This window comes from Podarcis pityusensis, assembly GCF_964106645.2.
Source record: "Podarcis pityusensis genome assembly, chromosome: 16".
In the NCBI taxonomy this organism is placed as follows: domain Eukaryota; kingdom Metazoa; phylum Chordata; class Lepidosauria; order Squamata; family Lacertidae; genus Podarcis; species Podarcis pityusensis.
Window position 1 is genome coordinate 30,254,439 of NC_138041.1, and position 17,282 is coordinate 30,271,720.

General features: G+C 45.6%; 1 protein-coding gene and 1 long non-coding RNA gene across 6 annotated transcripts in view; one reads left to right on the top strand and one right to left on the bottom strand.

Annotated features, from left to right (window-relative positions):
* Positions 1-17,282, bottom strand: part of GNB1L (G protein subunit beta 1 like) — an 84,670-nt gene that overhangs the window by 36,217 nt on the left and 31,171 nt on the right. For 4 of the 5 annotated variants that reach the window (XM_080985248.1, XM_080985252.1, XM_080985249.1 and 1 more), the window contains one exon: positions 341-481. In XM_080985248.1, coding sequence (XP_080841374.1) covers positions 341-456 — 116 coding nt within the window. In that variant the 5' untranslated portion in view covers positions 457-481. Of the gene's footprint in view, positions 1-340; positions 482-575; positions 667-17,282 lie in introns of those variants that run through there. The other variant, XM_080985251.1, reaches the window with a different exon arrangement.
* Positions 4,087-14,012, top strand: LOC308465446. The gene is made up of 3 exons (XR_013980447.1): positions 4,087-4,371; positions 6,966-7,188; positions 13,758-14,012. It is a non-coding gene; the product is annotated as an uncharacterized lncRNA (long non-coding RNA).

Sequence of the window (17,282 nt, forward strand, 5' to 3'; positions counted from 1 at the left end):
GCAAGACGAAAAACTCGCAAGAAGAAAAAACTTGCGGAACCAATTAATTTCGTCTTGCGAGGCACCACTGTACTGTATTTTTCTGTGTATAAGATGCCCCCATGTATAAGATGCCCCCTATTTTTAGGGATTCCACTTTAAGAAAGCAGAGGGGAGATTGCCCCGTGTATAAGACAACCCAGAGTTTTCCACATAATTTTAAAGTAAAAAAACTAGCCTTATATACGGAAAAGTACGGTACATTAAAAGCAAACTGCTGAGCAGATCGTAAGACTATGCTTGTTTAAGACTTTTTTCTAATATAATTTGATCTCCCATCCTGACACCCCCCCATACTCACCCAGAGAAAAGAATGGGAAATTCCGGTTCTGGAGCTGAACAATGAAAGCACAATGCATTGACTGCATCAGTTGTTCCCCGCAGAACATACTGGGGATCCGGGGAAGGCAGCGCCATTACAGCAATAATGTATTAGAAGCTCCTGTAAGAGAAAAAAAAATATCAAAAGGAAGCACAAAGCACACATACACACACACCCAGTTACTGAAAGGAGAAACAAACAGCTATTGACATACATCATTGTACATATGTCATTGATCAGGGGTGTGGAACCTTTTTTTGGCTCCACGGGTCAGATCCTTAGAAGATCCTAGCCTCGCGGGCAAAATCTGACGGGTGGGTGGGGCCAGCCACCTGTCAATCGTCTGGCATCATAATGATGCTGTGCGATTTCATGCTCTCAAGTCCCAAAGCTGGGAATTCAAAGAATCTCCTAATGGGTTTCCAGACAGCCCTGCGCAATGCTTTAAAGCAGCGGTTCTCAACCTGTGGGTCCCCAGATGTTGTTGGACTACAACTCCCATCATCCCTGAAGCTCTGGCCTTGCTAGCTAGGGATGATGGGAGTTGTAGTCCAACAACATCTGGGGACCCGCAGGTTGAGAACCGCTGCTTTAAAGCATCTCTGGTGCCCATCAGCTGAGAGCCAAAGCCTGCTTTCCCATGCAAATTGGGAGCACCCTGTATTTGCACATGGGTCTCTACCTGCCCCAGATGTCAGGATGTGGGGCAGGTGACGTGGCTTGTGGGAAATGGCCTCGCAGACCGAATTTGAACCCCTGGGCCATCTTGCCCATGTGCCAGAGGTCCCCCACCCTTGCCATAGATGGAAAACTTGGATACTCATATACAGCCCATACTTTTACTTCCCCAAAGCTTCAGTGAATTCAAACACCTTGATTTAACAGAAGTAATAAACCGAGACTGATATTTGGGCTCGCGGATAGGTGAATGAACACTCCTAGCCCAGTGGCGGATCACCGAATAATTGATGCTTTTGAATTATGGTGCTGGAGGAGACTCTTGAGAGTCCCATGGACTGCAAGAAGATCAAACCTCTCCATTCTTAAGGAAATCTGCCCTGAGTGCTCACTGGAAGGGCAGATCCTGAAGCTGAGATTCCAATACTTTGGCCACCTCATGAGAAGAGAAGACTCCCTGGAAAAGACCCTGATGCCGGGAAAGATGGAGGGCACAAGGAGAAGGGCACGGCAGAGGGCGAGATGGTTGGACAGTGTTCTCGAAGCTACCAGCATGAGTTAGACCAAACTGCGGGAGGCAGTGGAAGACAGGAGTGCCTGGCATGCTCTGGTCCAGGGGGTCACGAAGAGTCGGACACGACTAAACAACTAAACAACAAAGCCAAGTAGTGTCCAAACTTTTGAGGGCCAAATTTGATGAAGTAAAGGGCCGTGGGGGCTGACCAAAGGGCCAACCAAAGTTGTTGAGCTTCTTTTAGGACTGAAGTTGTTAGGATTTTACCCCAGGAAATAAACACAGGGGCTAGATTAAACAGGGGAAATAAACACACTGCCACAGGGGCTAGCTAGATTAAACCAGCAAACCAGCTGGATTAGGCCCCAAAACGGACTTTGGACATGCCTGTCCTAGCGAAATTGTGCCCCAACACCTATTGCTAAATGTCAAAACACTCCACACCACCACGATGCTTCCAGGGCTCGCTGTTGGTACAGCACCATTTCAAGAGAAAACTGTCAAACCGTAGCACGCAAACCGCTGTATATTTAAAAAACAGGCCAACTAGATCTTTGTGAAAATAATTAAGGGTACAATCATATGCAGTGGCGTAGCGTGGGGGGTGCCAAGGGTGCCGGCCGCACCGGGCGCAACATTGGGGGGGGCGCGAGTCCAGAGGGAAGGGACAAGTTCCTTCCTCCGCCGGGCTCCCCGCCGCTACCGCCAGCCTTACGCCCTAGCGCGTGCGCGCTCCCCGCCGCCGCTGCGACTGCGCTCCACTCACTGCTCGCAGGAGGAGCAGCCGCTGCAGCAGCGCCGACGCTGCCACCGACGCCTGGCCGGGCACGGGCAGCCTCCGCACCCCGCCGCCGCCGCCATCCCCTCGGCCCAGCCACAGGCGGCGGCTGCTTCTGCTGACTGGGAGGGAGGAGAGCTCCGAGGGGCCTCGCCGCGCCTTGCGCTCCCCAAAACCCTCCGAGAGGAAGCCGGCGGGCGGGCGAGGGTCTCCCGGCAGAAGGGGGCGCCGCTGGCTCCGGCTCTCAGCGCAAGTCTCAACCGCGGGGGGGGGGCGAGGACGGAGCACGGCTGGAAGCCCCCGGACCCGGCCGGGAGGAGGAGAGGCGCTCGCCAAGCCCGGATCTGGAGCTCCACCTACAGCCCAAGGAGAGGAGGGGGCGGGGAGGCGCCTGAGGGGAGGGGGCTTCGGCTGCCTCGGCCCGCGGGGGCTCCGCAAATAATAAATTTAATAAATTCCTGCTGAGCCTTTGGGGGGGGGGTCCTTGGCTCCTTCGCTCGCCCCCAGCCCCAGTGGCGTAGCGTGGGGGGGTGCAGGGGGGCCGGGCGCAACACCTGGGGGGGCGCTCGCACTCGAGTGCTAAAATCCACGGGTTAGGGGGCGCAAATTACTTGCCTTGCCCCGGGTGCTGACAACCCACGCTACGCCACTGATCATATGGCATCCCAGAGGTCACAGGGTGTCTTAGATCTCCATGTAGGGCAGAGAGACAGGTCTGACCTTGGAGGGGGAGATCTTGTTGGAATGTGAATAGTACTGGGAGAGGATATATTCATTAGACATTATGCTTCCTTCCTCACGTTTGTGAGTTTTCAGCAGAGTGCCACCCCTTTGCAGCTTAAAGGGAAGCTTATATAGGCTAGTTTTAGGCTTATCTGACTGCATTTTATATATTCCAGAGATCTGACCTCAGAACACTTCTTGCAGAACCCTCCACTGGCCTTAGTTTACTGACATTGGAGCTCCAATATTATCAGAGGCAAAAAAAAAAAAAAAAAAAAGGATTTACCTGGGGCTGACTGGGTGTAGGCTTTGAACCAAAGGGCCCAACATCTTTCCACTGCCAAAGCCTTTCTGTTCTTTTATAAGGGAGGGACAATGGGAAGGAAATATGAAGTTTAAAAAGTGCCGTCCCAAGGGACTGGGGAAAGGCCACTCCCTTCTTTTTCGCCATGCTTGCCTAGAAGACTTTTCAAAATTTCGGATCATAGAAGCCAACTCAAAGGGAATGAGGTCCCTTTGCCCCCCACCCAAAAAAATATTTGAAGAGGCTAGGCCCCCCCAAAGATGTTGGGCATTGCCATTCAAACGGTAAGTGTGCAACACATCATGGGATCAATTATATGTGGTGGAGGTCACCTGCCCCCCCATATTTTATTAAAATTGGCACCCCTGTTTTGGATCCCCGCAACCCACCAGTAGGATTCCTCTGCCCTCAAGCCTCAGCGGGCTTGACTTTTGAGAAGACATGTCTAAGGTTTTGCTGCGGAGTATGTTTCATTTAAAATAAATATATAAATCAATATATCCTTAAAAGGAAAGCCTTTCGCAGATGTCCAGATACAGACATGATTTGATCTGGGATGGTTTTTTTCCTGGGTATTTCAAATTATATTTTCTGAGCATTCTCAAGGGTTTTTTTTTTTTTTTTTTTAACAGATACTGCTTTTCGTAGGAAAACAAACCAACCCCAAAGCATCACGTGTTTTATTTCCTGTATACTGCTTTCCTAAAAAAAAAAAAAGGTAGGAGATATCATCATGATGGATGTCAACTACTATGAATCTGTCAAAAGAGTTTGTTTTTAATGTTTCCTGAGATGGAGACTTCATTAAAAAAGGAAGAAAGTGGCAAAGGGATCCTTTTCTCTCTCTGCCAGTTGCAATCAAGTATCCCCAAAAAGAACCGTATCGCACCAACAAAACTTTCAACCCAACAGAAACATGTCGACCGAGAGGCAAGTCTCACTGATTGCGGCAGGATTTATTTGAAGATAAGCATGCTTAGGATCATGACTTTAGTGTGTCATGGGAAATTAAGGTGATTTTCATCCCAAATCCTTGTTTAGAGTTTGGATTTTTCTCTCTCTTTCTTTCGTCGTTTCATTGCTGCATTGAGTTACATTTGAAGGGAAAGATCGATTTCTGTCAGGGGTTTTTATGCGGCATAAAACCTGGCGGCTTGATGCTCTATCTTGACGCGTTTCGTGTAAGATTTCATAGAATCACAGAATTATTTGCTTTTGTGGTTTCTTACTTATTTTACTTCGGTACATTGCTCTGAGATATTTATTGTTGCTCCATTATGTCACTTAAAATTATTATTGTTGCTGTTTTTAGTAGTAGCAGTTTAGTTTGGGATGCGGAATCTGTACAGTGGTACCTTGGTTTTCAAACAGCTTAGTTCACGAACAACTTGGAACCCGAACACTGCAAAACTGGAAGTAGGTGTTCCGGTTTTTGAACTTTTTTTCGGAAGCCGAACATGCTCTGTTTTGTGTTTCCTGTTGCGTTGTTAATTTGTGCACCCCATTGTAATTCAAGTCTTCCGTTTCCGATTGCAGTGTTCTGAGGTGATATTTGGAGTTTATATTTGGTGCTTTTGTTTTTGCTATTTGTTTTGCTATTTATTGTTTTGAGGCTTTTTCGGTTAATTTGTTTTTGTGACTGTGTGGATCCCAGTTCAACTACTGATTGATTGATTGATTGATTGACTGCAGAAATCGATGAAAGCCCCCAACCAAACAATGACTATCATCGGTACTGGTAAGAAAAAGATTTTATTTTATTTTTTTTATCATCTACAATACTGCTTTATTTATTTTATAGTACAGTACATTGTTTATTGCTTTCATTTTATGGATCAATAGTAAAATTCATGTTAAACTGCTGTTTTAGGGGTTGTTTTTAAAAGTCTGGAATGGATTAATCCGCTTTGCATTACTTTCTATGGGAAAGCGTGCTTTGGTTTTGGAACAGACTTCCGGAACGGATTAAGTTACAGGTAGGGTAGCCGTGTTGGTCTGCTGTTGTCAAAACAAACAAACAAAAATTCCTTCCAGTAGCACCTTAGAGACCAACTAAGTTTGTTATTGGTATGAGCTTCGAAGAAGTGTGCATGCACACAAAAGCTCATACCAATAACAAACTTAGTTGGTCTCTAAGGTGCTACTGGAAGGAACGGATTACGTTTGAGAACCAAGGTACTGTATTGTATTATTTTTATATACAGGCGGCGACCATTCTGTGCGGGGGTTTCGCTCCTGGCCCCCACGTGCGTCGGTGAAGTGACCATTACTCCCTCTTCCCACTGGAGAGCCAGTGTGGTGTAGTGGTTAAGAGTGATAGACTCGTAATCTGGTGAACCGGGTTCGCTTCCCTGCTCCTCCACATGCAGCTGCTGGGTGACCTTGGGCTAGTCACACTTCTCTGAAGTCTCTCAGCCCCACACACCTAACAGAGTGTTTGTTGTGGGCGAGGAAGGGAAAGGAAAATGTTAGCCACTCTGAGACTTCTTTGGGTAGGGATAAAGCGGGATATAAAATCCAAACTCTTCTTCTTCCAGGTCCAAAACGACCTGCACAAAACGACACCGTTTGAACAAGGTTGCTTCCCTCAATGCCTATAGCAAACTTTCTCTCTATTATGATGCCTTTGCAAAGAGAACCATGTTGTGATGGTTCAACATCTTTATCAACAACTTGGATGATGGACTCAAGGGCATCCTGATCAAATTTGCAGATGACACCAAACTGGGAGGGGTGGCTAACACCCCAGAGGACAGGATCACACTTCAAAACGACCTTGACAGATTAGAGAACTGGGCCAAAACAAAGAAGATGAATTTTAACAGGGAGAAATGTAAAGTATTGCACTTGGGCAAAAAAAATGAGAGGCACAAATACAAGATGGGGGACACCTGGCTTGAGAGCAGTACATGTGAAAAGGATCTAGGAGTCTTGGTTGACCACAAACTTGACATGAGCCAACAGTGTGACGCGGCAGCTAAAAAAGCCAATGCAATTCTGGGCTGCATCAATAGGAGTATAGTATCTAGATCAAGGGAAGTAATAGTGCCACTGTATTCTGCACTGGTCAGACCTCACCTGGAGTACTGTGTCCAGTTCTGGGCACCACAGTTCAAGAAGGACACTGACAAACTGGAACGTGTCCAGAGGAGGGCAACCAAAATGGTCAAAGGCCTGGAAACGATGCCTTATGAGGAACGGCTAAGGGAGCTGGGCATGCTTAGCCTGGAGAAGAGGAGGTTAAGGGGTGATATGATAGCCATGTTCAAATATATAAAAGGATGTCACATAGAGGAGGGAGAAAGGTTGTTTTCTGCTGCTCCAGAGAAGAGGACACGGAGCAATGGATCCAAACTACAAGAAAGAAGATTCCACCTAAACATTAGGAAGAACTTCCTGACAGTAAGAGCTGTTCGACAGTGGAATTTGCTGCCAAGGAGTGTGATGGAGTCTCCTTCTTTGGAGGTCTTTAAGCAGAGGCTTGACAACCATATGTCAGGAGTGCTCTGATGGTGTTTCCTGCTTGGCAGGGGGTTGGACTCGATGGCCCTTGTGGTCTCTTCCAACTCTATGATTCTATGATTTAAAGTCCTTTTATCTTCCACAGTCGCGTCAATACCCTTGCGAACACCTTCAAAACAGGGGCACGTGCATGCAGCGCTCTGTTGACTCGAAAGACGGCAACTTTGCAAAAACACACCCAAAAGGGTGTTGTCCTTGAAGCCAAAAACGCACAGCTCTGAAGTTTTACAGGAGGAAGACGGAGGCAGAATGGAGAAGAGAGTCACCCCAGAGGCTATCTGGAATTACGAGGAAGGATTTAATACCAGGTTTTTCTCTTTTTTTTCACACTTCTAATTACCGACACACAAGTGTTTTGCTGACAGAAGGAAGGTTTGTGTGTGTGAATCTGGGGAGGGTTATTAAGCTGGCATGAAGTTGGAGCTCCAACTGCATGTCCCTACACGGAGAGCATCATGGAAGATTCTTAGACACACAGCACCAGGGAAGGGAGGGAGAGGGGAGTTAATCTCAAACATACGCCGAATCCATTCATAAATAAAGCTGAATTTCCTTTTTCTCGCCCGAGAGCTCTTACTGATGCAATGAGCTAAGGTGTGTTGTGAAAGCCTTGTTTTCCATTGTTTTACAGCCCTCCCATTGTTGTTCAGAAGCCAGTCTCTGCCCCTACGCAAAATAGGGCACACACCATATATGCACCAGGAAATGGTGTACATTTCAAGCCTTGGCAGGATTAGGCTCTGGGCAACCGAATTCTGGGCGCCATGTGCTTTAACTCACAGATGACAGCCTTTTGCTGGAAGAAGCCCTCAACGTGATGTGCTGTCTCGCCAAGTTTGGTTTAAAGATAAAGGTAAGCCGAGAACGGCAGCAGAGGCCTCAAAGTTTCCCATCGACAGGTCAACTGGCCACAGACTTCCTCCTGTGGTGAGATGGACTGAATTTCTATTTAGTTATTTTCTGCGGCAGCCCCATAGCTGTTGAACTCCCCCCCTGCCATTGGCACCAACTCTACCGGGTTGAGGACAGCTCAGTCCCCACAACGTATGTGGGGATGAGGCTGAGCATCCGTAATCTTGAGGGGCCGGGCTCTGTCAAGACTACCCAGCCAGCAGAGGTCATCACTGGGGCTCCCCACAGTAGCAGAGGGCCTCCCTGGGCCCCGTGGCCTCCTCCCAACACACGTATGCGACAAGCCTCCCCCCCCCCAATGTTGCATGCAACTTGGAGCCTCTGCTCCCCGCATACAGTGGTACCTCGGGTTACATATGTTTCAGGTTACATACGCTTCAGGTTACAGACTCCGCTAACCCAGAAATAGTACCTCGGGTTAAGAACTTTGCTTCAGGATGAGTACACAAATTGTTCTCCGGCGGCGCGGTCGCAGCAGGAGGCCCCATTAGCTAAAGTGGTGCTTCACGTTAAGAACAGTTTCAGGTTAAGAACGGACCTCCGGAACTAATTAAGTATGTAACCCGAGATACCACTGTACAGTGGTACCTCGGGTTACATGCGCTTCAGGTTACAGACTCCGCTAACCCAGAAATAGTACCTCGGCTTAAGGTTCTTTTGGGCCCTGCAAGCATTTTCTCATGATAAGCATAAACAAAATTAGCAGAACTAACAACTCTTGGTGTGAAACATGCTAACCCAGAAATAGTGCTTCAGGTTAAGAACTTTGCTTCAGGATGAGAACAGAAATCATGCTCTGGCGGCACGGTGGCAGCAGGAGGCCCCATTAGCTAAAAGGGTACTTCACGTTAAGAACAGTTTCAGGTTAAGAACGGACGTCTGGAACTAATTAAGTACTTAACCCGAGGTACCACTGTATTTGTATCTGGCACCTTCAGTATGCGGCAGGCATGTATACTCCCAGTATAAAAAAACTAGCATTGATCTACCCATTGTCATTGGAAGAAGCAGGAGCGTGCGTGGGTGGATTGCCCGGAGTTGCTGAGCTTTTCTTAGGAGGATTGCACAGATTTTTAGCTTTCCCCCCAGTAAATTTTTCTACACGATAAGGATCCCGCGATCTACCAGGATCAGCCAGGGATCTACTGGTTGGAGATCCCTTGCACAGTGGTATTTCGGGTTACATACGCTTCAGGTTACAGACTCCGCTAACCCAGAAATAGTACCTCGGGTTAAGAACTTTGCTTCAGGATGAGAACAGAAATCGCGGCAGCAGGAGGCCCCATTAGCTAAAGTGGTACCTCAGGTTAAGAACAGTTTTAAGTTAAGAACGGACCTCTGGAACGAATTAAGTTCTTAACCCTAGGTACCACTTTATACAGCTTCTGATGAATGCTGAAGCCTGGCTTTTAACACTTGAGGTGTATATTTTCAGGACGCAGCTTGTTTTTATGATTGTAGTTGCATCCTTCAGGAAATGCAACAAGGGTGGCCCCAGACCTGCGCAAGGAACACCTCCCTGTTCTCATGCAGAATGTTCCCACTAAATATAGGAAAGTCCTACTGCAAGAAATCTAGCTTCCCACAATCCTCCTGTCTTTTAAACAAGACCCAGCCAGTAAATGGCCCTCCATCTTCTTTAAAGAGTCATGCAAGTCCTGGATATACAAAACCGGCAAAGCACTACGTACTGAGTAGCTTTTAAGGCTCTGATAGTGTAAGAACACGTCATTTTTCTGGTGGTGCTGAACCTCTCCATCAGGCAGACTTGAAAGTAAGCTAAAACCTTCCCCCCCCCCTTTTTTTTAAGATAATGGGCTAACTAAACACCCAAGATTTGCACAGAAAAGGATTACTGCAAAACCAAGAACCTCAAATGTCACACTGGTGCTGTTAAATGACTGTTCTCCTTAATGCTCAACATCTGTGCCTCAAAACGACCCATTCTTCATTCCCATTCTGCTAGAAATGGTTTGCGTAACTTGAAAAATGGCAAAAAAAGCAGGGGAGTTGGGTGAGGTGGGGGGAAATAGGTGCTTTAGGCTACAAACCTACACACACGCGTACTTAGGAGTACAGTGGTACCTCGGGTTAAGTACTTAATTCGTTCCGGAGGTCCGTACTTAACCTGAAACTGTTCTTAACCTGAAGCACCACTTTAGCTAATGGGGCCTCCTGCTGCCGCCGCACCGCCGGAGCACGATTTCTGTTCTCATCCTGAAGCAAAGTTCTTAACCTGAAGCACTATTTCTGGGTTAGCGGAGTCTGTAACCTGAAGCGTATGTAACCTGAAGCGTATGTAAGCCGAGGTACCACTGTACGTGCATCAGAATGGCAATCAAACCATGCCAGTGTCTAAAATACATAGGGATGGGGATATTGACTTTAAAAAGCTCTTGCAAGATCAACGGAAAGGAAAAGAAGAGTCTAAGCGAAGAGTCTTCAGAAACGGTCTGCAAAGCAGCGGAACCAATTTCAGGAGGAAGAGAAATTCAAAGACAAGGACCATTCAGAGAGCGCAAAGACCTGAACAGAAGTGAGGTTAGGTTTAATAAGACTTGCTCCAGAAGGCTGGAGATATCTGGAGCTGTCGTTCTCCTCCCTTCTCCACCCACTTTTGTGGATTCCTTGAGACAATCCGTTCCGTATCTGTCGAGTAACAACCATGTTTACACACAATCCTGTGTCCACTTAACCTGGCAGTAAGCCCTATTGAACTCAATAGGTCTTATTTTTGAGTAGATGGGTATAGGATTGCACTATAAAAGAGAGGGAAGTAAAGGGATTGTGTGTGTTGTGCCAGCACTTTGAAGATCAGCCTGCTAATTCTTTAATCTTGCTTTCCTTTGTAAGGAGGGGCACCTGGCGGGCTTGGAATTTCCAGAGAATAACAGGGATTTCATATATTTGATCAGTAGCACACCTGGATGTTTCAAATACTTTTGCGGCCATAATTATGGCTGCACACCTGCTGGTTTGAGTCCTCCCAATTGGTTTGCCAGATGTACCTTGGAGAGATTTATTTCTGGTATACCTGACAATCGATTTGTTTGTTTTTCCTTGGGCACCATCTCATGACTATTCTAAAAGTGATTAGAAAAATCATACTTTTGGGTCTTGGCTCTAGATGTCGGGATTATTGGGCTGGAAGCAGCCAAGACGGAGGGGATCGCATGATATTTTACCAGCAATTTTGTTTTTGCTTGAATGTGCGATGGAAATGCAAGTGACAGGAGTGGGAGCAGGAGAGTTGCTGAATTCTGCTGGAATTTTTCCTGTGGGAAACAGTTAATGTGGTGGGTTTTTTTAAGCTGTTCTTTTTTCTTGTCTGACCCCCACCCGCCCAAAGATAATCTTTCTAACATTTGCATATATATATATATATATCACGCAAATTAGGAAACTTCTTTTGTGATTACATGGCAAAATGACAGCTTTGGAATTCCATAAATACAATAACAAATGGTAGTTTCTGAGTTGGTCTGGGATTCGAAGAACAGCAACCAAGGTACGGCAATTAGTTTTTTTTTTTCTTCCCTGCTCCAACTTGTGTTTCTGGATGTAAAAATGTGCCTGCTTTCAAAATTCCAGAGGGACATTTATTTATCTATTATGTTTGTATCTCGCCTTTCCTCAAAGCAGCTCAAGGTGAGATACATGGCTTCCTTCCTTCCCACCTTATCCTTACAATAACCCTGTAAGATAGGGGCCTCAGAGGCTGAGAGTGGCCCAAGGCCACCCAGTGAGCTCCATGGCACACCCGATTTTAACCGGGTGGAATCCATTTTCCTCTTAGCCATCTAATGGGGGGGGGAGCTCCTTGCCACAATCTGAAGGCATATGGTACAGCAGCTTTGCTGAATAGTCAGCAGGTCCAGATCCGGCCAGTGGCTGGATGGGTGCCTGAGAATCCTAAACCTGGTATCCTATGATGGAAGGTGGGCTACAAATGAATCATAGGGGTGTCTCCAATGGCTCTACAGTGGTACCTTGGTTCTCAAATGCCTTGGTTCTCAAACAATGAAAACCCGGAAGTAAGTATTCTGGTTTTCGAATATTTTTTGGAAGCCGAACATCTGATGTGGCTGTCAGCTATTGTTTCTGGGGCACCTGCACCAATGAGAAGCTGTGCCTTGGTTTTTGAACATTTCGGAAGTCAAATGGACTTCCGGAAAGGATTAAGTTTGGCACTTTTGTTTTTGCTATTTATTTTGCATTTTTGTTTTTGAGGCTTTTTAGTTCAATTTGTTTTTGTGACTGTGTGGAACCCAGTTCAGCTACTGATTGATTGACTGAGTGTGACTGTGGAAATCCAAACAATGACAATCATCGGTGCAGGTGAGAGAAATTTTTTTTTTTAATTTTTATCATCTACAAAACTGTCTTATCTATTTTATAGTACACTACATTAGGGACGCGGGTGGTGCTGTGGGTAAAACCTCAGCGCCTAGGACTTGCCGATCGCATGGTCGGCGGTTCGAATCCCCGCGGCGGGGTGCGCTCCCGTCGTTCGGTCCCAGCGCCTGCCAACCTAGCAGTTCGAAAGCACCTCCGGGTGCAAGTAGATAAATAGGGACCGCTTACCAGCGGGAAGGTAAACGGCGTTCCGTGTGCTGCGCTGGCTCACCAGATGCAGCTTGTCACGCTGGCCACGTGACCCGGAAGTGTCTGCGGACAGCGCTGGCTCCCGGCCTATAGAGTGAGATGAGCGCACAACCCTAGAGTCTGGCAAGACTGGCCCGTATGGGCAGGGGTACCTTTACCTTTACCTTTACCTTGATTATTGCTTTCGTTTTATGGATCAGTGGCCTCGTTAGATAGTAAAATTCATGTTAAATTGCTGTTTCAGGGGTTGTTTTTAAAAGTCTGGAACGGATTAATGCATAAGTTTCTATGGGAAAGTGCAATTTGGTTTTGGAATACTTTGGTTTTGGAACGGAGTTCTGGGACGGATTAAGTTTGAGAACCAAGGTACCACTGTACTTAGACCTACTGGTTAATGGCCATGACTAGCTTAGGTTCCTTATTTCAGTGGGTCCACTCTAAGTAGGATGTAACTGTACACAACCCATTCAATCTGAGTTGGACAGGATCCTGGAGGTCATCTACAACCCAGTGCTCAATGCAGGATTTAGGATCCACAGCATCCCCAAACAGGTGGCCATTCACAATGAGTTTAAAGATCTCCAGCGTGGGAAAGCCTTTCAAGGCAGCGTATTCCATTGTCAAAACAGCTCTTCCCATAAGGAAGTTCCTTGTAATCTTTATCTGAAATCTAAAGATTAGGAAACTGAAATTTCCACCCACTGGCTCTAGTGCAGCAACCCAGGTGAAGTCTGCTCCACCTTCTGCACTACAGGCAGCCAGATATTCAAAGGCTTCTATCCCATCTCCCCGTGAAAGTCCCTTCTCCAGGCTAAACATGGCCAACCCTTTCAAATAAATGCAGAAACCACCGAGTCCGGCAACCTTCACTCAAGAGTGGCCAGAGAGTGAGTTAAAGTTATGGCCTCCATCTTTTTGCATGTACCCGTAACCTAGTATTCGGTATTTTGGTAAATTGAGAGGCAGGATAAACATGATTAATCCCATGTTTTAAAATTGCTGAACTGTTTTGTTTTTTTAAAGAATGAAGCCTCATCATTTTAATCTGCCACATCATTCATAAAATGCATTGCATTTTAAAAATGTCTGCAAACTAAATTTTTCTGAAGGTATTTTAAAATAAGGTAAAGAACCCCTGGATAGTTAAGTCCAGCTGAATTCAATATGGGGTGCAGTGCTCATCTCTGTTTTCAGGCCGAGAGAGGCATCGTTTGTCCACAGACAGCTTTTCAATTATCAATACAGAAATCCTACCATACACCTATTGTAGCCATTTCTGCTTTGAATTCTGCTGACCAAGCTTCTTTGAATTCAAATTCTAACTTGTATTCCCACCCCAAAAAACACACACACACTCCAGAAACATGTCAAAACTGTTTGCAAATTGCATTTGGCATAAGCGAAGGACGCTGGCCACATTAGTCTCGCTGCGGAAATGATATTCTTAACTTAAGCCTGATGAACACACGCACAATTCTGATGGCACAGTACAGTGGGAATGATTCGGCTCCTAAGAAGACACACACACACACATACCAAAAATGATGTGTATTCTTAAAAACCATTATTTACAGCAGTGGAACTTGTTTGCGAGCTTCTGTGCATTACAATTATGCCTTACCCTTCCGGTACACATGTTTCAAGGAGGTCTCCCCTTACAGGCACAGACCAAGCTCAGATCTCCTTAGTTCCAGAAAGTTTGAAGCATCAAATATATTGTCTATGTTTTAGCCCAGGGCTGGGAAACCTGTGGCCCTCTGGATGTTATTGGACTCCAGTTCCCATCATCTTTGACTGTTGCCCCATGCTGGCAGGGGCTGATGGGAGTTGGAGTCCAATAACTTGCAGAGGGTCACAGATGTTCACCCACCCTTGTTCTAACCCAACACCTGTCTCCTTTGCAGGTAATGATGCCTACTAGGCAACAAACGGGACTTGGTGAAGTTACCTTAGCCCATTAAAAAATTAAAAGGTCTGTAATTGGAAAACATGCTGCGATAAGGATTACTTTGTTTTATAAACACTACTAGTCTTGGTTCAAGAGTCATATGAAATGACATGACACTGTTGCCTTTGGAAGTTTTAAGTAGACATTAAGAATGTCATCAAGAGATTGCCGATTTTTATCATCCGTCTGTACGATAATAGCTGCTACTCTGTACTTGTCATCACCTCTGCCTTGATTGACCAAATGTATTTTTTTAAACAGCCTGGAAACAATAAATGCTGCCAGCACCCTGCATTTTAAAACAAGACACTAGACAGGCTGTAATGACCATATCTTCTGTTCATTTAAACATCCATCAGCAGCTCCACCCTATATGGAAGACCAGGGGCAGGAAGCAATTAAACACATTTATGCAAACCAGAGTAAAAGTTACAGCCACACTCCACTTAACCAGGGCCAGTCTGGGGAAACCATGGTTAGCACTACCTGGCATTGCTTCCAAACCATGCTGGGTGTTAACCATTGTTTGCCTAATTAGTATGCCACAGCAAACTGTGGTTAAACGAAACAAGAAATCGACATACCAACTAGAGGATACATATGAACCTATATCACATGCCTGATCCTACTTCACTTGGTGCCTTGCAGATGTTTCCATCAGCATGGATAACAGTCAGGCATGATGGGAGCTGTAATCCAAAACATCTGAAGGAAGCCTCCTCTAAACCATGGTTTAGAGGATTGTCTGCATTAATCTAAGACATCTGATTGAATCAAATAAACTGTGAGTTTAAAACAGCAAGATATGAGACCAAGTTACGTTTTTTCAGTCACCTCTCTCACTGACCACAAACAGGCAAATAAATAAAATTAAAAAAAAAAATAGAGTATTTTACTTTGGGTAACTAATGTCCTATAAGGAAAATCACGCTGTATCAAATGTGACTTTCAGAAAAATTGGAATCTGAGCTGGTGCCTTGAGGATCACTTTCAAATGCTTCCATCTGTGTGTTGTGAAATTTCAACTATAACTATTTTCCATATGAAAACACGTATTCAGCATGGGAGCAAAACTAAGAGTGATGGTAATTATTTTTAGGACACCGAGTTAGCATATGGATCTCATTGCCATTTATATATTTTAGTCAGTGAAACAAAAAAGTGCTATTAATCAATATGTACACCCCATATATTAACATAAACATTCATCATTCTAATACTCCCGGTGTGTCACAGTGATAATTTTTTTTCAGTCTTTCATTCTGACACATTTGCCTTCAGCTATCAGCTGGTTGACCTTTCCGAACACAGTAAAACATTTTGGGCACTGAAAGCAAAGTCTTCTAAGACAGCCAAATAGCACGGCAAGATGAAAATGTCCCCCCAAAAAACTGTGGCGGGGGGTGGGAGTGGGGAGAAGGGAGAGATTGAAACATAGCTGAGTTTCACATTTGGCGTATGCTTTGAAATATGTAACATTAAAATGCAGCATGAAAAACAGCTGAAGTTAAGGAGACTTTATTTTTCCTACACAGGTTCAACTTTGTAGATTAGCTTATTTTTTTTGCGGGGGGGCGAGGGAAGAAGAGAGAGAGAGAGAGAAATGCAGCTGTTCTGTTTTACGAAGCCATAAATTCCCTGATAAAATGCAAGGATGAAATTGAAGAAGGACTAAAACAAACCCCACAATAATTTAATTCCGAAAGGCACAGGGCTTGCTTTTGCACCACTTTCTTCCCAAGGATGGATCTCTATTTAATGTGAATGTTAACGCATGTAAAGGCATAGCTTCACAAGCCGCAGCTGGGAAATGGTCCAGCAGACAGGAGTCAAACACAGGCAAGGCAGAAAAACAATGCATTAGCCACTGGGTCCTGAGCTTGCAATTGGATGGTTTCCCCTCTCTGAGAAGTTGGGGTTCTCCATGAAATTGACTGATGAGAGGTTCAGAGCAGGTGGAGGGGAAATGTACTTCTTCACAAAGCACATGTAAAGAAGTGGGACCGGCCACTAACTTGCATGGCTCACAAGCAGACTAGACAAAATTCATGGAAAAGTCTATCAGTGGCTACATCACGTTCATTATGGAACCACCAGGATGAGGTAGTCCCCCAAAGCAAAGCTGGAGAACCTCTGGACCTCCAGATGTTACTAAACTCCCAAGTCCCATCAGCTCCTGGCAGCATCGCCGATGGCCTGGGATGATGGCAGCCGCAGTCCAGGAACATTTTGAAGGCTACAGGCTCCCCTCACTCCTGACTCCTAACCTAAAGCATGGAACTCCACCTGGAACCTTCAGTCTTTTTTCAGGCAGTTGGCAAAATCTGTCCCTGAGTCTTTAAGGACATTTGATTGCTTTTTGTGGGTATTTTTTAAATACTTTCCCCATTGAAATTAGCTTCTATCTTCTCAGCTGATTTCATGCTTGGTGCCTCTAAGCTTTATCATGGGATATAAAACCAGGCAAGTAAACCCCATAGACAAAAGGGTGCCCTCTGCCTGAGAGTGGGGCAATTTAACTGGTTATTAAGGACACTCAAGCACCTTAATCCTGGAAGGAGAGGTCTGCCCCACTCCTCCGCATGCAATGTACAATGGACAGAAGACAAAACTCAGCTGGCAGCTTATGAGATGGCAGATGTCCTTAAACATAAGGAAGATGGGAAGTTCTCAGATATGTGGACTCCATATGCAGATTTATTTGGCTGAACGTTTGAGCGCTGGTCTGGTCTTGACCTCCAGTTGTTTCCTCCCCTTAAATGTATGCACAGAATGTATTGTTTTGGCTATATCTTAGTTTCCTTGTTTTTATACAGGCGACGCCTCAATTACATGGGTTTTATATTCCAGGCCGCAACGCGCATGAGCGAAATGCGCTTACATAGGGAGCCCGCAGCTTCCCACCCAACAGCTGTTGAGTGGGGTAGCGTGGCAGCA